General features: G+C 60.9%; 3 protein-coding genes across 12 annotated transcripts in view; 2 read left to right on the top strand and 1 right to left on the bottom strand.

Annotated features, from left to right (window-relative positions):
* Nucleotides 1-1,322: 1,322 nt before the first annotated feature.
* On the top strand, nt 1,323-11,022 carry DMPK (DM1 protein kinase). Of its 10 annotated transcripts, none has more exons than XM_071219941.1 (16): nt 1,323-1,669; nt 3,388-3,444; nt 3,883-3,976; nt 4,220-4,303; nt 4,391-4,486; nt 5,052-5,200; nt 5,546-5,639; nt 5,879-6,085; nt 6,168-6,431; nt 7,029-7,114; nt 8,547-8,658; nt 9,588-9,745; nt 9,834-9,931; nt 10,095-10,141; nt 10,431-10,516; nt 10,863-11,022. In XM_071219941.1, the coding sequence occupies exons 1-16, from the start codon at nt 1,491-1,493 to the stop codon at nt 11,020-11,022; spliced, it is 1,971 nt and encodes a 656-aa protein (XP_071076042.1). In that variant the 5' UTR covers nt 1,323-1,490. The 10 variants fall into 10 exon arrangements, with proteins under 10 accessions (XP_071076042.1, XP_024425268.2, XP_071076043.1 ...); XM_024569500.4 differs by having other exon boundaries at nt 10,427-10,516; nt 10,863-11,015; XM_071219942.1 differs by lacking the exon at nt 3,388-3,444 and having other exon boundaries at nt 1,325-1,669; nt 3,885-3,976; nt 10,431-10,520; nt 10,863-11,015.
* Nucleotides 11,023-12,611: 1,589 nt separating this feature from the next.
* Nucleotides 12,612-16,792, top strand: SIX5 (SIX homeobox 5). The gene is made up of 3 exons (XM_024569541.3): nt 12,612-13,424; nt 14,375-15,177; nt 15,466-16,792. Exons 1-3 carry the CDS (start codon nt 12,625-12,627, stop codon nt 16,083-16,085), a joined length of 2,223 nt encoding a protein of 740 aa, XP_024425309.3. The 5' UTR covers nt 12,612-12,624; the 3' UTR covers nt 16,086-16,792.
* Nucleotides 16,793-17,463: 671 nt separating this feature from the next.
* The window catches only part of MEIOSIN (meiosis initiator), a 31,826-nt gene continuing 27,171 nt past the window's right edge, over nt 17,464-22,118 (bottom strand). Inside the window, exons 11-17 of the mRNA XM_053915854.1 lie at nt 21,840-21,940; nt 20,998-21,153; nt 20,496-20,569; nt 19,375-19,515; nt 19,062-19,303; nt 18,212-18,301; nt 17,464-17,632 (exon numbers count right to left, since the gene is read on the bottom strand). Coding sequence (XP_053771829.1) covers nt 17,464-17,632; nt 18,212-18,301; nt 19,062-19,303; nt 19,375-19,515; nt 20,496-20,569; nt 20,998-21,153; nt 21,840-21,940 — 973 coding nt within the window. The remainder of the gene's footprint in view (nt 17,633-18,211; nt 18,302-19,061; nt 19,304-19,374; nt 19,516-20,495; nt 20,570-20,997; nt 21,154-21,839; nt 21,941-22,118) is intronic.

The raw sequence follows: 22,118 nt of genomic DNA, 5'->3' as shown, positions 1-22,118 counted from the left end.
TTTTATTTTTAGGGGAAGAGAGGGAGAGAAACATTCATGTGTGCTTGCCTCTCGCACGCCCCCTACTGGGGACCTGGCCTGCAACCCAGGCACATGCCCTGACTGGGAATCAACCGGCAGCCCTTTGGTTTGCAGGCGGGTGCTCAGTCCAGTGAGCCACACCAGGCAGGCGCTGTTTTGTTTTGTTTTGTCTTTTTTAAATATGAGAAAGTTTACTTTGAAAGTGACAGAGGCAGTAGAAGTGAGCCAGCCGGGTTGCGTGGGCTCAGGAAACAAGTCACAGAGGCAAAAGAAGGGCCCTCGGAGCTCAGGAAAGTACACTCGAGAAAAAGATTTTGAATGGGCCCACATCAATCTACTTTAACCAGGGGGGAGTCTGGCCCTGTCCCACCATCCCTCCGACCCCCTTCTAATAGGGTGGGAGGAGGGACTTGCTCAGGGCACCAGCCCCCCCCAAACCCTGGGGGAGGAGAGTCACCAAGGTCCTCTCTTCAGACTCCTCAGTGGGAGTTTGCAGAATTCGAAAATGCCCAAACTTTCCAAATCTGATATTACAGGGTTTTCCTGAAGGGGGTCCCCCAGGCAGCCCCAGAGGCCCAGAGTGGCCTGGCGCCCGGGTTTGGCCTCCCGCTGCCCTGGACCTGGCTCTCCCGGCCCAGCCATCCAGAGCCAGCCCAAGAGCATGGTCTCCGGGAGAACTGTCCACCCTGGAAAGGACAGTGAAATCCCTCCTGGCTGGCTCCCCCGCTTCGCCCTCCACCCCCCGAAATGTTTCTGTTTCTAATCCTGGCCTGGGCAGGAATGTGGCTGTGCGCCAGGGGCCAAGGAGCTATTTTGGGGCTCCTTTACCTCCCTCAAGCTTTGGCCAGTGGGTCACCCCTGGTCTTGGCTGCTAAGGGCCTCCCTCCCAAATCTCTCACCACCCCTTCCCCACCTCCTGCCAAAAAAAAAAAAATCAATGTAAAGCAGAGGGCCTGAGGGCTAAATTTAAACCATCCCAAAGTCTGAATCTGGGCTGAGTCACCCGCAAAGCTGCCCTGCCTCCTGTTCCCCTTCCCAGGCCTCACCCCTTTCTCCTCCCCACAACTGCAGGGCTTGGGAGGCATGTTACCAGGTCACTCTGGACCTCAACTGGCCCCCTTTGGGGAATGGGAGGGCTCATCTTTGGGCTCTCACACCTGTAGCATTCCTCCGTGCTCTGCCTTTTAATGGAGGGCTGGTTGTTGAAAGGTTGAGATTCCCCACCCCCCCAATTACACACTGAAACGTTCTGGGGGGGCCTGGATTGTGAGGGGTTAAGGCAGGAGGGGGCCGGCCAAGGGGTGGGGAGAAGGGGAGGAGGCCTTTGCAGCCAGCAGCGAGAAGTGGCCAGAGAGGCTCAGGGGACAGCCAGGGACAGGCTAACATGCAGCCAGGGCCCCGGGGCCTAGACAGGGGTTGCCCGGCCCCGTGACCAGAGGACCCCGAGCCCCTGGCCCGGGGAGGGGGCCATGGTGCTGCCTGCCCGCCATGTCAGCCGAGGTGCGGCTGAGGCGGCTCCAGCGACTGGTGCTGGACCCCGGCTTCCTGGGGCTGGAGCCCCTGCTCGACCTTCTCCTGGGCGTCCACCAGGAGCTGGGTGCCTCCGACCTGGCCCAGGACAAGTATGTGGCCGACTTCTTGCAGTGGGGTGAGTGCCGCCCAGACTGGGGTGTGGGGGCAGGGCAGAGGCAAGAAATGGAGCTGGGCACAGGGGTGACACTTGGGGGGCAGGACAGACATGGGGAGAGCTTCCCATTCAGGGGCCCAGAGCTTGGGCCTGGCGTGAAATGTCCCTACACCTGTGCCATACTTACTGGGCAGAGTAGGGTCAGCAGAGGTCAGAGCAGCCATGACTCGGACCCATGACTTAGGAGTGCTGGGGTAGGCTGGGCTGGGGACAGCCTCCCATGGTCCCCCTGTACCCCTCTCCCCAATCTAGGCCTAGGGACATGCTGGGAGCCCTATCTCCTAGGCCACCCCCACATACCAAAACGGTCCCTCTGGCCCTCTACTCTGGTGAGCACTGGGGCTAGTGTAAGGGACAGGATGGGGCAGCTGCCAGGGGTGTGGCTGATGGACAGGTGTTAGGCGCCAGCCTCTCCAGCTGCCCCAACAGGTGCCCAGGCACTGGGAGGGCTTGGTGACTCAGGCAGGCCCTGGGGGACAACCAGCTCTGCAGACGGGTGCCACCCAGTACCCCTTCCACCCCCTGATAGAGGAGTCCCTCCATCCATTTGGGTCCCTTTTAGTCTGCATGGGGGAGTTGGGACTCCCCTCCAGCTCCCCAGATCCCCAAATACTATTCCATGACCTCCAGCCTCCCATGTCTCCCGCAAAGCCCCTCTTGCCCCGTCTTCCCCTGAAACAGGTCCCGTCCTCCAGAGCAAAGATGCTTCAGCTGCAGCCTCCTGCCTTGGCTGTCCCCACCCGCTCCTGGCCCAGCACACAGGCTCACTCAGGCTTCTTCTGTCTCTGTGCCACTCTGCCACTGTCCCTCCACTGGTCTGTCCCACAGTGGCTTGCTCTTGGACCTTAGGCTTTCTGTATCCCTCGGTGGTTTCCTCTTCCTGCCTTCTCCTCTCCTCCTTTCCTGTGTCTGTCTCTTTGGAACCCTGGCCCAGCTCCCTCTGCCTCCCATTTTGCAGACGGGAAGGTGGAGGCCAAGGGCCAGGCCATCAGCCTCTGCACGAACCTCCCCAGATCCCCCCCGCAGCCTTTAGAGGCTCTCTTAGCCCCACGTTTGGCCTGCAGGGTAAACTGAGACCTGAGGTGGGGGCAGGGGTCCAGCTGTCCTGTGAGGAGCACTCCTTTTGTGGCTGGAGCAGCGTCTTGTCACGCCTCCCCTGCAGGCCTGGGCGGGGGAGGGGGGCCTGGGTTCCCGATGCCTTAAAAGGGCTCAATGTCTTGGCTCTCTCCTCCCTCCCCCATCCTGGGCCCTGGCTGCTGCTTCCCTGTCAGCCCACTCTCCCCGAAACCCGTGGGGCTCCCACTCTCCTCTCCATAACTCACTGTATCTCCCCTCATTCCTCCTCATTCCCATCCCTTTCTCCACCCTGCCCCAGGTCCCCGGTGCCTTCCACCCCCATGAGGGTCTAGGGCTTACTCTCCCGTGTCTCTGGGTCTCCTGCCTCCTCCCCCAGCTCCCCCTGCCCCCCATTCCCAAACTGTGCTGTGTAACATCCCTAGCTGTAGGACCTTGGGCAAACGACTCCACTTGTGTGGGCCTTGTGTCCCCATCTGTACTAAGGGGTAATAACGGAGTGCTCCTCCTGGAGTTGCGAGGACTAAGAGGCCTGGAACCCTGGAGCCCAGGATACCGCTCCACTCTGGCCTTGTCCCCTCTTCAATTCCTTCTTCCGGCCCCGCCCCCAAGTTCACTCTTTCCCAAAGTGTGGTCCAAGAGCCACCTGCCTCTGAACCTAGCGGGACTAGATAAAGGCTGCATGTGCGAGCCCCTTCCCCATCACCCCTAGTGGGGGTGGGGGTCTGAAGCCCAGGGAGCGCTAGAACTGGGCCTGTTCCTCGTTCTTGGGCGCCTCCTCCATCCTGTTCACACAAGAGCCCCTTTGTCCCAAAAAGGGGTTCCCAGGCGTCCTACCTCTCCGTAGGAGCGCAGGTTTGCATCCCCTGAACCACACACAGTGTTCGTGTGGGGAAGGAAGCCCTTGCGAGGCAAACCGCCGTAAGGGGAGGGGCAGAGAGCAGGGGAGATTGTGAGTGAGGGACAGAGAGAGGGAGGGGGAGACCGAGAGGACAGAACGAAGGGCAGGGAGAGGGAGACGGAAGGACAGGGGGTGGGGCTTCCTCGTCTCCACTGTCAGTCCCAGTGACCCTCGGTTCTCACCGCCCCCCCTGCGCCCCAGTGGAGCCCATTGCGGCGAGGCTTAAGGAGGCCCGGCTGCAGAGGGATGACTTCGAGATTCTGAAGGTGATTGGACGAGGGGCGTTCAGCGAGGTAAGCCCTGAGCTACAGCGGGGAGCCTTGAGTTTTGGTGCCTTGGGCGGGACATAGGAGTTGGGGCGGGGCCGTGGAAATTGATGAATGAGTTTAGGACCTGAGACCAGCAGGGGTGGGGGCGGAGCTTAAGGTCAGTGGGCGTGGTGTGGTGAGTGGGCGGGGCGTGGGGCGTCGTGTCTGGACTATCCCGGGTGTTCCTCGCCACCGTCCCCCTCCCCCGCACCCTGTTTCGGCCTTCAGGTAGCAGTGGTGAAGATGAAGCAGACGGGCCAGGTGTATGCCATGAAGATAATGAATAAGTGGGATATGCTGAAGAGAGGCGAGGTGAGGCCCGTGGCTGGATGTGCAGGGCACTGAGGATCCTCCCCCCAACCTCCCCCAGCCGCTTCAGCTCCTCGGGGTGCTCCGCAGGTGTCGTGCTTCCGCGAAGAGAGGGATGTGTTGGTGAACGGGGACCGGCGCTGGATCACGCAGCTGCACTTCGCCTTCCAGGATGAGAACTACCTGGTGAGCCTGAGGCCGGGTGACTAGAGGGCCGGGCCTCTACCCCAAGGCTATCAATTAACGCGGCGGGGAGAGCGAGAGGTTCTAAGATGAGGGAGCTGCCTCGAAATGCCTGCGGGACTCTGCCTGTGGTAGGAACCGGCCTCCTTTCCGAGGATGGCAGGCGTTCCTTAGGGTTCTTTTCCCGGGCTGATTGGAGGGCGGAGGGCTCTACAAACCTGCCGCCATTGGGCGAGACTTACGTGGAACCCGAGAGCTCTGTAGAGTCCGCGGCGGTGGGGGGAGGGGGGCACTAGCCAGGGGTATCTGGGGGACGCCACTCTGGGCACTAGGTCTCTGGGTTCTCTTCTTACCTCTCTCAGGGGGAGTGAGTCTCTGGAAGAATTTGGGGTTTGGGGGAGGAGAAGAGGGTCTCTGTTATGGCCCGGAAGACCTCTGGGGCTCCCTTGGGGCTGCCGCTGCGGGATCTCTGCCCAGGAATGGGGGCGTCCCTGGGAGTCTTTGCCCAGGGCTATCAGTGACAGGCACCTAGGGTGGTTACCGACCCCCATGACACGCCCCCTCCCAGTACCTGGTCATGGAGTACTACGTGGGCGGGGACCTGCTGACACTGCTGAGCAAGTTCGGGGAGCGGATCCCAGCCGAGATGGCGCGCTTCTACCTGGCCGAGATTGTCATGGCCATAGATTCGGTGCACCGACTGGGCTATGTGCACAGGTGGGCGCTGCACGGGCCCAGGGGCGGGGCCTGTGAGGGTGGGGCATGGAGATGGATAGCAAAAGTGGAACCCAGAAGGATACCACAATGGTTGGACCCCAGAGGGGGCGGGGTCTGGAGAGGGACCTGACTGCTTCGGGTCCATTGGAGACAGGCCTGAGCAGTTGGGTCCAGAATTGTAATCTGTACAGAGGGTGGAATTCGATCACCGGAGGCCTGAGGGCAAGGCCTGGAGGCTCTGGAATTGGAGAGCCCAGTCCCTAAGAGGGCGGGGTCTGAGCATGGTGAGAGGATGAGAGCAAGGCTCACTTACTCCCTCTCCACTCCCTTCTTCCCACTGTGCAGGGACATCAAACCGGACAACATCCTTCTGGACCGCTGCGGCCACATCCGCTTGGCTGACTTTGGCTCGTGCCTCAAGCTGCGGCCTGACGGAACCGTGAGCAGTGAGGGGTGGGGCCAGGTGCGGTGTGGGGGCGGGGCTGAAGCTTAAAGGCGGAGCTAGGGTAGAGGCAGGACTAGATTTGGAGGGGGAAGGAGGTGACCCAGGCCTGTGAGTAGCTTTGGGTTACACCAGGCAGGGGGAGGGACTAAGCAGGGGGGCGGGGCTCTGCTAGAAAGAGGCGGGGCCAGGGCTGGGGGGCGGGGCTGAGCCCAACTCCGGTTCTGTTGGCTCAGGTGCAGTCCCTGGTGGCCGTGGGCACCCCCGACTACTTGTCCCCGGAGATCTTGCAGGCCGTGGGCGGTGGGCCGGGCACTGGCAGCTACGGGCCCGAGTGTGACTGGTGGGCACTGGGCGTGTTCGCCTATGAAATGTTCTACGGGCAGACACCATTCTACGCCGACTCCACAGCCGAGACGTATGGCAAGATCGTGCACTACAAGGTGAGCAGGGCCCCTGGAGCCCCTGATCAATCTGCACCTGATCCCAGCATGACATCCCTGCTTTATCTCTCCCTCTGAACAGGAACACCTGACTATACCGTTGGCTGACGCAGGAGTCCCTGAGGAGGCTCGTGACCTCATCCAGCGACTGCTGTGTCCCCCGGAGACACGACTGGGCCGGAATGGAGCAGGCGATTTCCAGAAACATCCTTTTTTCTTTGGCCTCGATTGGGATGGTCTCGGAGACAGCGTGCCTCCCTTCACTCCGGATTTTGAGGGTGCCACCGACACGTGCAACTTCGATGTGGTGGAAGACGGGCTCACTGCCATGGTGAGCGGGGGCGGGGTAGGTACTTGCGACCCCTGCTCCCCCTCCATAAAGTTCCGGTTAGGAGAGCGTCCATCTCCTGGGCTCCTGAACTCATTTCATCCCCTGAACAACTGCTCTGAGCAAGCGCTGGGACACCAGCAGTGATCTAGACTCACAGTCCTGTGGGGGACACATGTCCTGAGACAGTGATACCCCAGGGAGATCAGGGCTGAGGGAGGGCAGGGGGCAGGGCTTCCTGGAGGAGGGCACCATCTGAGCCGAGACCTGGAAGGATGAGAGGTGGAAGACAGGCAAGCACCGTAGAGAAGTCTCCCTCCCTCAGGCGTCTCTCTTTCCACTGTCACACAAGCCCTCCTGGAGTGCTTACTCAGCCTGGGCGCCCCTGGGCTGGGCAACGTGGAGACACACGGACCAAGTCAGCCCTGGGCCCTCATCCACTTCCAGTCTGAAGAATATAACAATAGTGTGGCAGTACCCTAGGGGAAATGGCAGGACACAATGAATGATTAGGCCCTAAGTAAGGGCGGGTTGGGGGTGGCATTGAAGCCAAGACTGGGGAGGGGTGCGGGTCCAGCCGTGACAACCGGGGCTCACCTCCCTTCTCTTGTACAGGAGACGCTGTCAGACATGCGTGAGGGTGTGCCGCTGGGGGTCCACCTGCCTTTCGTGGGCTACTCCTATTCCTGCATGGCCCTCAGGTAAGCCCCTGTGTGGTTTGCGGGGAGCAGGCTGGGGGCGCCAGCCTTCAGGGGCCCCAGGCCGCTCAGGGTTATGGTGTCCTGGCCCATCGGCACGCAGCAGAGTTGCAGGACCAGTCTTGGAACCAAAGACTCGTAGGAACCCAGAGTTGTAGGACCTTAAAAACTCAGCCCATAGTGCTTTGAAATGTTAGGTTCAACCGTAAAGCCTGCGAGCCATAGACTCGGCCTGCCAGAACCTCCCAGCTTCCCACTTTTAGGTTTCTAGTCCACAAAGTCACAGGACCTCAGGATTTTAGAAAATGAGGATTTTTAAATCAATCCTAAAACAACAAAAACTCATTGAATCACTCACACAACCATAAAGCCTTCTAAAAACATCAATCCTACTAATCACACATCGCTGGCACTAGTAGACTATGAAATAAGGATAGGAAAGAGGAAGCCCACCGTCAGCCACAGTCCCTGCGTCCTGCGTCCAGACACGCGTCCGACAGTGAGAACGCGCTGTACTCAAACGTGCGCTGTTGCTGGACAGTGTGCTGCAGTCACGGTTTCTTATCACGAGTGGACTACAACCTGACCCTGACCCGCTGTGTACACTCTCCTCACCAAGCGGGTCAGGACTCAGCCCGCCCTCTCCGCCCTGAGCCAGGCGGGATGAACAGCCCCAGGTTGGTCTGGGTGCACGCCCAGGACCGTTAGGTCCTTGGGACATAGTTCCATGGGGGGGCTGCTGCACTGGGAGGGACATCCGTTTTTTCTTTTTTAAGATTTTATTTATTTATTTCAGAGGGAGGGGAGGAGAGGGAGAAAAACATTGATATGTGAGAGAAACATCGATCGGTTGCCCCTTGCATGTCCCCAAGAGGGGACCTGGCCCACAACCCAGGCATGTGTCCTGACTGGGAATCGAACCAGTGACCTTTCACTTTGTGGGACGATGCTCAACCAACTGAACCACAGCGGTCAGGGCGGGACACCCACTTTTATTGCCATTTTGTATTTATAGGGAGGGTTTGTCGTCCCCCCCCCCCACCCAGTGGCTAATGACCAGTCAGTCTTGGGATCCATAACCCGTCTCACGACTGTATCTTTGGAGGCGGCCAGAGTGTCCCCGTCACTGTCCTGAGGCCCTAAGGAGAGGGGTGTGCAAAGATCACAGGGAGAGGGAGATGAGTGGACCCTAGAACATGGGTGTCTGTACCCCGAGTTCCCGCAGAAGGTGCAGAGGGCAGCTCCCATGGGTCTGAGGCCAAGGGGCAGGCCTTTTCCCTTCCAACAGGAGGACCTGTCACACCGACCTAGCAATTTGTCCCTTCACTCTGCTGCCTCCCCCTCCTCAAACCATGGGGTCTTTGGATCTGGCTGCCCCACGCCCACAGGCTAAGGAGCCGTGGCTCTCCCCGCCTGGCCCTCTCCCTCTCCTCAGGGATGATGAGGTCCGGGGCCCCACGCTCATGGAACTGGAGGCCGAGCCACTGCCTGAGCCACCTGTCCAAGTGCCCGACCTGGAGCCCATGGTGCCCCCGTTGGAGGAAACGGTGAGTTCCTGGAGGAAAGGGTCAGTCAGAGAAAAGGCAAAGACCCCAGGGTAGTGCGTGCCACGGAGCACTGAGCCCTCTGAGGGCTACTCACAGAAAGACAGAAAACAGATGTTACTTCAGTCAGGGATGATGGGAAGGCACTGAGTGTTGTCTGTGGGGGGCTCTCTGGGGAGGGCACGTCCTGCAGGAGGAGGGGGACCACGCACAGGAGGGCAAGTACCCACTGCTTAGCAGAGAGAACCACCAGGGCAAAAGTCCTGAGGTGAGAACAAGCTGGGCTGTTTTTTTTTCTTTTTTAATTTTATTCATTGATTTTAGAGAGAGAAAGGGAGAGAGAGAGAGACATCAATTTGTTGTTCCACTTATTTAGGCATTCTTTGGTTGGTTCTTGTATGGGCCCCGACAGGGGATTGAACCCACAACCTTGGCACATCGGGATGAGGCTCTAATCAACTGAGCTACCTGCTAGGGACCCAGCTGGTTTGTTCTTGACCTGTGAAAGCAGGGTACTGAGGCTGAACTGTTCCAGGAGAAGGGGGAGTGAAGAGTGAGGGAGAGGAGGCTGAGAGCCCAGTAGAAACAAATAAAACAGGGCCTTTTGGTGCTTCTCCTGAGGGCACTGAGGAGCTGGAGAAATTCCGAGCAAGGGAGCGATGTGGGCAAGTTGATTAGCATTTTAGGACCAACCTTTTTGGTTACTGTAAGGAGGTGGGTGGAAATGGAGCCCACTAAGGGCTGGAGACCAGGGCGGGCGCTGGGTTAGGAAAGAAGGGTGCTTGGATCATGGCAGGAGCTGCAGAGACTCCAGAAAGGTCTGGCGATGAGGAAGTAGAGGGCAAGGGAGGAGCCCAGGCCTGGAACCTACTGACTAAGTCTCCAGCGCTCCAGGAGCTACAGGCAGCCCTAAGCCTAGTCCCTACATGCAGGTTGATGTGGCAGTTCCAGCGGCCATCCCAGCGGCTGTGGCAGAGGCCCAGGTGACCTTGCAAGAACTCCAGGAGGCCCTGGAGGAGGAGATGCTCACCCGGCAGAGCCTGAGCCGGGAGCTGGAGGCCATCCGCACGGCCAACCAGAACTTCGCCAGGTCGGGGTCTGGGCACAGGGGCCTGGCACTACCTTTAGCAGCCTCTCTCTGAGATCCGGAAGGGCTCACGGTCCTTACCTCCCCTCAGTCAACTGCGTGAGGCCGAGGCCAGGAACCGAGACCTGGAGGCGCACATCCAGCAGCTGCAAGAGCGGACGGAGGGGCTGCAGGCGGAGGGAGCGGCAGGTGAGTCCCTCATTCGCCCCCTTTCCCGAGGGCACCAGGGGAAATGGGCCTGCCAATGTGTGTGGACACCTAGGGGAGGGCGAGGGGCCCAGGCTGGGGCACACCGCGCCACCGCCCTCCTCCGTCACTCCACGCACCCTACGCCTCTCTCTTCTCCTTCCAGCTGTCACAGGGGTCCCCAGTCCCCGGGCCACGGATCCACCTTCCCATGTAAGACCCCTCTTTTTCCCCGTGTCAAGCCTGCTGCCCCCTCTGCAGATCCTGTCCCTGTCTTCCCACCCAGATTTTAGGGCTTACCCTATCCCTTTGGGGTTCTAAGCAACAGAACTTTCCATTCAGCCCCACATCCACCAGATCTCCCACGATTCAGGCCTCTCACCAAATCCCACCCGGAACTCCCTCGATTCCCTCCCCAACCTCAGCTCCCCTCTATTTCTCACCCCCTGCTGAGGTGGTTGGGCTCCGGATTGGGTCACCTGTCCCTTCTCTCTCCAGCTAGATGGCCCCCCGGCCGTGGCTCTGGGCCAATGCCCACTGGTGGGGCCGGGCCCCATACACCGCCGCCACCTGCTGCTCCCTGCCAGGGTACGTCCCGCTGTTCACTCTCACCCGCCGCCGCCGTGCCCCCGCCTCGCTCCACTCACCCCAAGCCGCCTTTGCTTAGCTGCGCCTCTGTGGGGCTCGGCCGCCGCGGGGAGAGAGGGTGCTCTGGCAGCCTCCGGATCAACACAGGCCGCTAGAAGGTTGCCAATGACAAGACTAGAGGCTTGCGGACTGACCAACCACAGCTGCCAGAGTAGTCGGGGTTGGGGTGGAGGGGCAGGGCGGGTGCAGGAAGGAATGTGAGCCCACCCATGGGCAGAGGAGGGGCGTCCTAGCAGCCAATCAGAGCCCTGCGTCGTTGGTGTTGATCCCGCCCCTTTCCCCACAGATCCCTAGGCCTGGCCTATCGGAGGCGCATTCCCTGTTCTTGTTCACCGCTGCTCTGGTTGGTGCCACCGCCCTGGGCTGCACTAGGTTGGTGGCCTGCGCAGGATGTCTCACTCCGGTCTGGTGCCGCCCAGGAGCCGCCTTCGCCCCCTGAACTTTAAAACCCCAGCCTGTCCTCCACTCAGGCCCCACTTGAGGGTTGTGACCCAGGCACGGCCCAGAAGCCACTCCCACCGCCTCCCAGTTCACATCACTCCAAGCGTGGGTCTCCGCCCCAGCTCCAGCCTTGTGATCCGGGCCCGCCCCCTGGCGGCCGGGGAGGGAGGAGCCGAGCCCAGGCTGGAGTGCTGGGCTAAAGGGAGGCTTGTACCCGGGAGTGGTGCTGCTGCTGTTGGGGGTAATCGCGGACCACGTCCTCCGGCCTGGCTGAGGCCACAACGTGGATGGGCAAAATGCCATCTAGAGAAGGCAGCAGGGCAGAGTTCAGCCATCCGTTTTTCACCCTCCACGCACCCCACCCACATCGGCTCTGAAACCACAAATCCTTGTGCATGAGGCCCTGCTTCCCGGGCAACGTTCTCTGCGAGAGGAGAACGTGTAGGGAGAGCCCCGCCGCTCTTGGGAACTGTTCACTTTTGCCAACCCCGCTTTTTCGGGGCCTCCCGCGCCCTCCTAAGCAGTTTGGGTATTTATTGACCTGACTTCTGACCGGCTGAAGGTTCCAGGACCCCAGTGCCCTAATCCACGTTTTGGATGCACTGAAACCCTGACCTTCCTCGATATTTATTGTCTCTCCCCACCTAGGACCCTCACCCCCGATCCTCGCGAATAAAAGGCCCTCTTCTCTGCCCAAAGTTCTGAGGTCCGCGTTGTCCCAGGTTTGTGTTGCGGGAAAGAGGTTGTCCAGTGCGCCAATCAGAAAGCAAGCAGTGGCGTCCAATGGCCTCGCGAAGAGCTATCCGAAGTAGGCGAATCGGGGTTGTGGGTGGGGCTCGGGGCGCGGCCCCAGCACCGGGCCAATAGAATGCAAACGGGCAACCCCCCCCCTTCCTACTCCGCCCCACCACCACCAGCACCAGACACCGCCTGTTGTCCAGCTGTGGCCCAGCTGTGCCACCGGATCGCCGGGAAGCAGGGGGCTGGGCAGGCCGCGCGCGCGTCCATTCTCCTATTACTGCGCTTGCGCGGGCCACGCTCATCCGTTCCAGGGACTTACGCTCCAGAAAAGTTACAGCAAACTTCCTAGCCTCTCCGCCCACCCCTTCTCAGTTCCAGACCCGCCCCCCTGTGGAGCCGGGAATTCCGAGGGGCGGAGCGCAGGCAGAGATGGGGAGTGGGGGGGCCTTCAGAGGACCCTGGAGACGGAGGCGTGCAGAAGCTCAGTCTTGGGGCCGAGGTGGCTTCCCGCCCTTAGCCCTCCAGGACGGCCCGTTACCTTCTCCGTTGTCCCGATGGGGAAACTGAGGCTCTGAGCCAGAGGCACACGCGGGGGGAGGCAAAAAGAGCGGCCCGAGGCGGAGGGAAAACAAAGGGAGAATCACGGACAGAGGGGAGGGGAACGCGCACACACAGACACTGGGAGAGAGACCCTATTCGGGCGCTCGGCCTGGCATTGAGGGAGAGACGCAGAGTCGTTCGGAGGAGAAGATCGGGAGGCGCGAACGGGGAGGGGGGTGTTGAGAGGGGGAACGGGCGGGGGAGGGGGCTGGGGAAAGCCCGAGGGAGGAGGAGAAGGAGGGAGGAACTTCCCAAAGTTGCAAAACATGGCTACCTTGCCTGCGGAGCCGAGTGCGGGGCCGGCTGCTGGGGGGGAGGCGGTGGCGGCAGCAACAACCGAAGAGGAGGAGGAGGAAGCACGCCAGCTCCTGCAGACTTTGCAGGCTGCCGAGGGTGAGGCGGCGGCGGCAGCCGGGGCCGGGGCGGGCGAAGCGGCGGCGGGAGCGGAGGGCCCGGTGTCCCCGGGCGTCCCCGGGTCGCCCCTCGAGGCCGCTGCCGAGCCGCCCACGGGCCTCCGCTTCTCGCCCGAGCAGGTGGCGTGCGTCTGTGAGGCGCTGCTACAGGCGGGCCACGCCGGCCGCTTGAGCCGCTTCCTGGGCGCATTGCCCCCGGCCGAGCGCCTACGTGGCAGCGACCCGGTGCTGCGCGCTCGGGCCTTGGTGGCCTTCCAGCGGGGCGAGTACGCCGAGCTCTACCGGCTAATCGAGAGCCGCCCCTTCCCCGCCGCCCACCACGCCTTCCTGCAGGACCTCTACCTGCGCGCGCGCTACCACGAGGCCGAGCGGGCCCGCGGCCGTGCGCTGGGCGCGGTGGACAAGTACCGTCTGCGCAAGAAGTTCCCGCTGCCCAAGACCATCTGGGACGGAGAGGAGACTGTCTACTGCTTCAAGGAGCGCTCCCGCGCTGCGCTCAAGGCCTGCTATCGCGGCAACCGCTACCCCACACCGGACGAGAAGCGCCGCCTGGCCACGCTCACAGGCCTCTCGCTCACGCAGGTCAGCAACTGGTTCAAGAACCGGCGACAGCGCGACCGGACTGGGGGCGGTGGCGGCGCACCCTGCAAGAGGTGAGGGGACTCTGGCAACGCAGGTCCCGCTTTCCCGGGAACGTGCTGCCCACCAGCCCCCCTCTCCCGCATGCCCACTACTGGAGCCAGCGCGAAGTCTTCAGACTCCTCCTGCTCACACCCTCTGGCGCCCAACGAGCGCGGGGGAATAGTGTGGATGGAACGGGCACACTCCCTAGGCCCTCTCCCCGACATCGCTGCACCTCTCACGGAGGCTGGGAGATCTCTTTCCTCTGCTTCTCTGGGGCTCTATCCCAGATCCCATCCGTGTGGGTGGCTAGACTGCAGTAGGGGGGCAGTGAGAAAAAGGGGCTGCGGGGAAAGGGGGAGGGGCCTTTGTCCACCCTACCCGGCGTCAGGGCTTCTTTCTGTCCCCAGCGTAGCCAAGCCCTTCCCGGACAGTGGCTCTTTCTCACACCCCCTTTCCCGCCACCCCCGCCTCGGGGCCCAAACAGCGTGGTCCGTAGTCTGTCTTTGTTGTGAAACGTGAACCTTCCCCAGCTCCGGTTTCCCTGTAACCCAAGCCCTTCCCCTCCCACCCTGCAAGCCGGCCTCACTCCCTTCTCTGACGCCCTGGGAGGAGGGCACCGGGAGCTGAGCAGGCGGCTGGCTGCCTCCTCGATCTCCAAAGCCACTGGGCTGCTTTGTGCCTGACCCTGGAGACTGGGGGCAGCCTGGGTGCTCAGCTTCTGGGACACGGAGGAGGGCCTCCTCCCAGATTTGGCCAACTTTAGCTTCTATGCCAGTGGTGTCAACACAGGGCTTGCGGAGGATCTGTTGCTGGGGTCCTTAGGTGGTCTCAGAGGGAAGGTTTCATAACCCCCAGACATTGTCCCCAAAAGGTTGGGCTGGGAAAGGTGGGGAGGCGCCTGTAATTGTGCAGGAATCTGGCTGGTCAGTGGAGGAACACTGCGTTCTGGGCTACAACTTAAAATCCTTTCTCCCGGCAGTGAGTCTGATGGGAACCCCACTACCGAGGATGAGTCCAGCCGCAGTCCTGAGGACCTGGAGAGGGGGGTGGCTCCAGTGGCCACTGAGGCCCCTGCCCAGGGCTCCATATTCCTGGCTGGGGCCACCCCTCCCGCGCCATGCCCAGCCTCTTCCTCCATCCTGGTGAATGGGAGCTTCCTGGCTGCCAGCAGCTCGCCAGCGGTGCTCCTCAATGGGAGCCCTGTCATCATCAACAGCCTGGCCCTGAGTGAAGCCTCCAGCCTGGGCCCCCTGCTGCTCGCAGGTGGTGGGGGCGCCCCTCCCCCACAGCCCAGTCCCCCGGGCCCCAGCGAGGGCAAGACCTCCTTGGTCCTGGACCCTCAGACTGGGGAGGTTCGACTGGAGGAGGCTCAGCCTGAGACCCCTGAAACCAAGGGGACCCAGGTGGCTGCTTTAGGGCCACCTGGAGAGGAGGTGCCCGGACCTCTGCCCCAAGTGGTACCTGGCCCCCCACCAGCTGCCACCTTCCCTCTGCCCCCAGCACCAGTGCCTTCTGTGGCTGCTCCACAAGTGGTGCCACTGTCCCCACCCCCTGGGTATCCCACAGGCCTGGGCCCCACCTCCCCACTGTTGAACCTGCCCCAGGTGGTGCCCACCTCACAGGTGGTAACCCTGCCACAGGCTGTGGGGCCCCTTCAGCTGCTGGCAGCTGGGCCAGGCAGCCCAGTGAAGGTGGCAGCTGCAGCAGGCCCTACTAATGTACACCTGATAAACTCCGGGGTGGGCGTGACTGCCCTGCAGCTGCCTTCGGCCACTGCCCCAGGTACCCCCTTCTGCCTCCCTCCGGCCTGGGTGAGGGGTGGTTATCTCAGGGATGGAGAGTGCTGTCGGTGACCTTGGGGGTGGGGAATAGTTCATCCCTGGTATGTCCCAGAGCCCCCTGTGCCAGGTAGTGCGGAGGCCACCCAGACTTGGTCCGGCTCTGAAGGGGCTCAGTTTGCCTCTAATTAATCCCCTTCCTCCCGCCCTCCAGCAGCTTAATCGCCACCTCTGCTCCTGGCCAGCTAACCCTGCCTCCTCTAACCCTGTGCCTCGCCATATCTCCCCACAGGAAACTTCCTCCTGGCCAACCCCGTGTCTGGCAGCCCCATCGTGACAGGTGTGGCCGTGCAACAGGGCAAGATCATCCTCACCGCCACCTTCCCCACCAGCATGCTGGTCTCCCAGGTCCTGCCGCCTGCCCCCAGCTTGGCGCTGCCCCTGAAGCCAGACACGGCCATCTCAGTGCCCGAAGGAGCCCTCCCTGTGGCTCCCAGTCCCGCTCTCCCAGAGGCCCACGCTCTAGGCACACTTTCTTCACAGCAGCTGCCACAGCCACCACCTGCCCCTGCTGCCACCATTGCTGCCAGCCTACCCTTCTCCCCAGACTCCTCCTGCCTCCTGGCTGGCTTCCCAGCACCCCCACCAGAGGGCCTCTTGCTGTCGCCTGCAGCTGTGCCCATCTGGCCATCGGGACTGGAACTGAGCACAGGCTCAGAGGGGCTGCTAGAAGCAGAGAAGGGGCTGGGGACGCAGGCCCCCCACACTGTACTGAGGCTCCCAGACCCCGACCCTGAGGGGCTGCTCCTGGGGGCCACAGCAGGGGGTGAGGTTGAAGAGGGGCTGGAAGCTGAGACCAAGGTCCTCACCCAGCTACAGTCCGTGCCTGTGGAAGAGCCCTTGGAACTGTGACCCTGCCCGGCCTCAGTGCCTCTCCTGACAGTGGTGCTTGAAATCCAGGACAGCTGGGAGTAGGGAACCTTTTGGAAACAGCTGTTGAACTAAAGAGTCCCCACACGCTACACCCCAACCCTGGCTGCTTAAACTCTCCAAGGCCTGGATGTGCTGGGTGGGGTCCACCCCTGTCCACTCTCGGTCCGGGGCACAGTCCCTCTGGATGGGAAGCCTCTGTTACAGCCCTCTCCTTGCTCTGCCCCCATATATGTGGGGAGCTCTGGGGGGTCCTCACTCAGGAGCTCTGCGCCCCTGGAACTGGTACGAGCTATGAGCTGAAAACCCTGCCATGTCACATGGCTGGATTTCCAAATCCCTCTCCCTATCACTCCCTAAAGCACTATTAATAGCTCCAGTGACATCCAGTGTTCTCAGAACTGCTTGGAATCCGAGGGTGGAGGACAGGCAGGCAGTCCTATGCCCAGGGACTGACAGAGTCCACCCCCCACTTCTGGAACACGATGCAGGTGTAGGGAGGCCTGGGTGAGGGTCCCCCATTAGCACCCCTGGACGACAGCCCTCATTATCAAGTCCAGCCCCAGACCAAAGACCCCTCACCTGTGGGGAAACCTTGACCCCTGTGTCTAGTTTGTACCCTAAATCTTTATTTTTCTAGGACATGTTAAGCCTCCATTTCAATTAAAATAAAGTTAACAGAACTAAAACCTCCAGGACTGTGGGTTATTTTCCAAACAACTTGCCCAAATTAAAACTGAACCACACAAAGCTGAAGGTGAGCTCCTGGCTTTCTGATAGTTGCCCCCTGAGTGGGCGGGAGTGGAAGTGAGGCTTGTGGCGGGGAGGGCGCTGGTTTCTTTCAAACTGGGGCCCCCAGATCCATGGTAGAAGGAGCACCCCCAGGGCTGAGGGAGCCGGGGACCACGTCAGCTTGCTTAGTGTCTCTTGTTGGTAACAAGGGTTCCACTTTTATTTAGTTGGCAACAATAAATAACCTAATAAATAGAACTGGAGGGAGGAGTAGGATAAGGTGAGAACAGGGTTGAAACCATTTGATTCTGAGGTGGGCCAAGGCAGGTCAGCGGGCAGGGTTGGGGGGGGCCCTTCTCCGTAACTTCACCTCCCTGCATTTCATTCGGGGCCTCCTTCCCAGGGAGAAAGGAGCTGTGGAAGGGCAGAGTTCAGTTGCCCGCGTAAAAACAAACACACAAAACATCGGAATCAAAAACCCCTCCGCCTGCCAGCCCGAGGGTGCTGGCCAAGGGGACCTCGCTAGCGGGGGTGAGGCCCAGGAAGGGCAACATCCTCCCCGTGCGCTCCCGGTTTCAAACGAGCTGCGGAGCTGCGAGGGGGTGGGGAGGCGAGGCGAGGCGCCCTCTCATTCGCGCTGGGAAGGCAGCTGAGCGGCGGGCCCTGAGGCGGAGCGGGCCCTGTCCGCCAGCAGCTGGTAGAAGGGCTTGGGCACCCCCCAGTCCTCGTCATCGCTGCTGGAGCTCTCCTTCTTCACGATCCGGTTGTGCTGGCGGCTGAACCTCCGCGCCTTGATGCTGCGGAGAGAGAGGGAGGGATGGGCGGGGTTTGCTCTGTCCCCAGTGTGGCGGGGGCCCTATGTGGTCCCACAGACCGAGTCTGGGTCTCTATGAGGGGACTCCACCGAGGGCTCTTCGCCGAAGCCCCGCGCTCCTGTTAAAAACCCGCGCACACAGCGGTGTGTTTCAGGGCCCAGCTGAGAAACAGGCAGGTGCAAGCTCGGACCTTGGCGAAAAAGAGAGGATTTTGGGAAGGAGGGAGAGAGGAGAGGGGGAGGAGGCCGAGCGGAAGGGAAGACCCGGTTTCCTGCTCCGAGAAACTCCGGTGGCAGAGAACTCAAAAGAAATTTAGGGCAGTGGGGTCCAAATCCCAAATTAAGGTATTTGTCCTTCTAAGCTCCAAAGTAGAGCACCTCTCCACCTCTGTCACCCCCAAGAATGTCGTAACAGTTTGCAACACCCAAATCTCCCACCCCAGTAAACTCCCAGCCTGCTTCCTACCGCAGGAAGGTCAAGGCTGCGAAGACCAGCGGGCCGAGGAGCAGGAGGCCCTCTGCCCCCGCACCGCGCCACCGCGCTTCCCACCGCGCTTCTCACCAGTAGGGTTTCCGCTCCTGCTCCGTCATCTCCCGCCACAGCTGGGCCAGCTCTTTGGTGGCAGCCGTGGATGCCGTCCCCGGGCAGGCTCTGGGACAGGAGGGAGGTGGTAAGGAGAGGCCTGCGGGGCAGCGTGGCTCCGGCCAAGGCCAACGGTCTGGCCTGACCAGGCCAGGCGCCCTTGCCCTCTCAGGGCCTCAGCTTTGCGTTTGGGCACCAGCTCTTTCCCACCCGTGTTACCCGGTATCCTCCATGACACCGCCCGGAGCTGGGGCGTCAAAGATGGGTCTGGACTAAATGGTTGTTGGGAAGGGGACAGCTGTGTCGCCGGACCTGTAGGGATCCTGTGTCCCAATATCAGCCTGCAATCTTCCTGTAAGGGCACAGGCCCTTCTCCACTGTGGCCTGGGGGCCTCCCATCCCATGCCCTGGCCTCAGGCTGGCAATGACAGGCGCATCGCCGTCTGCTGACCTACCGGGTCGGCCCCAAGAACTTTTCCTTGAACTTCAGACACGAGGGGCTGTGCTCCCAATGGGTTGCTAGTGTGGGAGCCAGGACAGAAGCCCAGACCTCCCGGGGGTGACCTTGGCCCACCTGGGCCCCACCTGAGAATGCAGCGCACCTGGAAGACAGCAGCACTGAGAGGGCAAGCACTCCAGGCACCTCGGACCAACCCCATCTGAACCCCATCGACCTCCTCCCTTTCTTCAGGTTGCATAAGCCAATTAATTTCCTTTTTTCCTTAAGTCTGAGGGGGGTCTCACTGCTCCCAGTTGATAGGCCCTGACCAATGCCAGGGGCCCAGGTGAGATCTGGGGCAGGGTGTGGCTACGGAAGGGGCCCACCCACCGGATATACTGCTTCCGGTTCATCCTGCAGAACATGATGAAGCCATTGACACACTTTTTCTTCGTCTGAGTGGAGCAGGGGGCTTTCTTGATCTTGGGCTTCACAGGGCCCGTGCCTGCCAGGCCCTTCCTGGCCTTCCTCCTGGCGGAGGGCAAGATCAAGACCTGCCGGCTGGGGGTCCACGTGTAGTCTCCATCCTCATCGCTCACAGACCTGGGGCCCTCGGGGCCGGCCGGAGTGTCCTGGGTGGGGAGCAGAGACATGAGCGTGGGTAGGGGAGGCAGGACCAACCTTGATGGCTGTGTGCCCTCACCTGCTGCGCCCACATCACCTCCGCGTCCGTGTCGTCGGTGACCGAGTCCTCAGAGCCGGAGCTGTCCTCACTCAGCGACCCCAGGCACTGGCACAGGCTGCAGGAGTCAGGAAGGTCCTTGGAGGCCTCGCGGGGCGAGTCCTGGGAGGTGAAGGACAAAGATGGAGGGGCACGAGCAGAGCCTGTGGCGCCCTTCTCGCCCCCACTCGCGGCTTTCCTAGGAAGGGAGCAGGAGAAACAGCTCGGATTCAAGCAGCCTGCTCCGAACACCCCTTGGATATCCAAACCAATGTTCCCGAGTTCCCGCAGGGGTCAGAGAGGGGCTCTCTGTCTGGCTCGGATCTTCTGCCTCCTGTTCTGGGGTCGTATCTCTCAATGCCATCAGTTTGCCTCGCGTGGCAGCCATGGAGCCCGGGGCAAGTCCGTACCTCTCTAAGCATCCACAGAACAAGTGGTGTTCGCAGGACTTACCAGGCGGGAAGCACCGAGCACAGCGCCCAGGCTCACCGAGGGCCCCACTAAAGGTATCTGTTTTCTTTATTTCTGTTGTTGCCACTGTTGCAGATGTCCCCATTTTCCCTACCTTTGCCCCCTCCACCCAGCACCCAACCACCCTTCCCTAGAGGGTATCTATTTTTGTTTCTACTGCCCATTCAACTACTCACTGAGGCAGCACCCCCCCACCCCGCCCCCAAACACACTGGAGGAAGAAGGGCTGGGGCTGCCCCTCTGTCAGATGGACAGAGAGCTCCTAGGGGAGACGGTGGCTACAGAGGTGAGCCCCGCGGGGGCCTGGGAGGCAGGTCCTTCCAACTGAGGATTCCTGGGGTTGCTCTGCTGCTTTCTGTCGAATGAGACCCTGTCTCACAGAATGGTTGTAAAATTATGTGGGGTCTTTTATAGGCAGCTGGTAGTTTTTTAGATTTCATCCTTAGTGTCTAGTTCATTCCAAGTGCCCAGCACAGAGTGGGCACCTGGTGGCCAGCAATGGGTATTCAAAGGATGAGCAGATGAACCTCTGGCAAAGTCCAGGGGTTGGATGAGTGGGTCAAGCAGGTGAGTGGTGAGTGTGGAGAGAAGGATGACCATGTCCGTGGACGGGTGGGTGGAGAGATGCCTACCTCCTTCTGTGGAACCTCCAGCACGCAGCCAGAAGGTGAAGACACAGCATCTAAGAAAATTTCTTCAAAGAGAGCTGTCAGGGAGGGAGGCCAGAGGGTTTTTGTTGAAACCTCAGAAACCAGAGCCTGCACTCACACCGGGACGGAAATGCCTCCCTCCCGGCACCAGGCCTCTGCCCCACCAGCCCGCTGGCCGGAGTGCCACTCTCCAGGTTTCCAGATCTCCTGCCCCCTGTCCAAATCTAGCTCGCTCCCAGGCCAGCTCCTCTGGGCCACCTCCAACCTGGGCAGAGCGAGAGGGGTCCCTGCAGCAGGCTCCTGGAGCCTCCCCCCACTCCCCACCTGGGGCCGCTCCACCCCCAGGCTGTGGGCTCTTTGCAGCAGCACCCGGATGGGAGTCATCCCTGGTGCCCAGGTCCGCCCAGCACAGGGCTGAGCACTTGCTGGCCGTTGCCATGTTTTCTGTGTGAACCATGCACCAGGTCCAGCCCTGCGTGCTCACCTTGGGTCAGGTACAGGCTGCTGTCCTCCAAGGTCTCTGCCGGCAGCCCTTTCCCCGGCGAGCTGAAGAGGGAAGGGCTGAGGCCTAGGATCTCGCTCAGGGGGCCTGTCGCACTCCGGTTGTCAATCTGAGGGGGCCCCAAAGCCAGCGGGCTCCCTGAAAAGAAAACATCAAGCTTGGGGGGCGGTGTGGCCACAGATTGACCTCTCCCCCAAGTGGTTTTTGGGAGATGATACCAGACACTAGGGAAAGATGACTGTCACCTGCTCATTTTGAGGGCTCAGGAGAGGACATGAAGAGGCACAAGCCTGGCATTATGTCAGGAATGGGAAAAAAAAATCAGTATCATACTGTGCCGGATCTGCTAGACTGATTGTAGGTAAGTGAAGCTCTGGGTTAAGGACGATTCTGGCCCTGGCTCGTGTAGCTCAGTGGCTTGAGCACAGGCCTGTGAGCCAAATGGTCGCAGGTTTGATTCCCAGTCAGGGCCCATGCCTGGGTTGTAGGAGAGGCAACCCAGGTGTAGGTTGATGATCCATATTTCTCTCCCTCTCTTTCTCCCTCTCTACCCATCTCTAAAAACATTAATTAAATCCTAAAAAAAAAAAAAGAGGAATGATATTCTGAGGCAGTGTCTGGGACCACCGGGACCACTGGAAACAGTGATGCTGGATTAGCAATGTCTGCCATGGCAACAGACGGCTGGAGCTGTGTGTTTGCCTTCCCTGTGCTTAGACATCCATGCCCTTTCCCACTTTCCCCCTTCCTCTGAATCCTCAGAAGGAAGGTACCAAGAAGCCCCCACAGCAGCCTACAAAGAAGAGAGACAGAGTCTCAGTCACCTAGGGAGATGCCCTCTGGGGTCCAGACAGGAAGCCAAGGGTCAGCGTCTGGGGCCTCCTTGTCCACCTCCTCGCTGGACTCGTAGAAGGCCAGCTTCTGCCTGCAAGAGGTGGAATTCCCTGGGTGAGCTGTCTCCCTGGGGCGTGACTTCAGGGCAGAAAGCTTATCAGTCTGAGGTGCTGCCCTCACAGAGCTTCAGGGTTTGTGAGGAGAGGCGCTGTCACCAGGCACTGACAACGCAGTTATGGGGAGTTCGGGGGGTTCCGGGAGGTCAGACA

The sequence above is a fragment of the Desmodus rotundus genome, chromosome 12, assembly GCF_022682495.2.
Source record: "Desmodus rotundus isolate HL8 chromosome 12, HLdesRot8A.1, whole genome shotgun sequence".
Classification (NCBI taxonomy): domain Eukaryota; kingdom Metazoa; phylum Chordata; class Mammalia; order Chiroptera; family Phyllostomidae; genus Desmodus; species Desmodus rotundus.
This window is presented reverse-complemented; position numbering and strand designations above follow the sequence as displayed.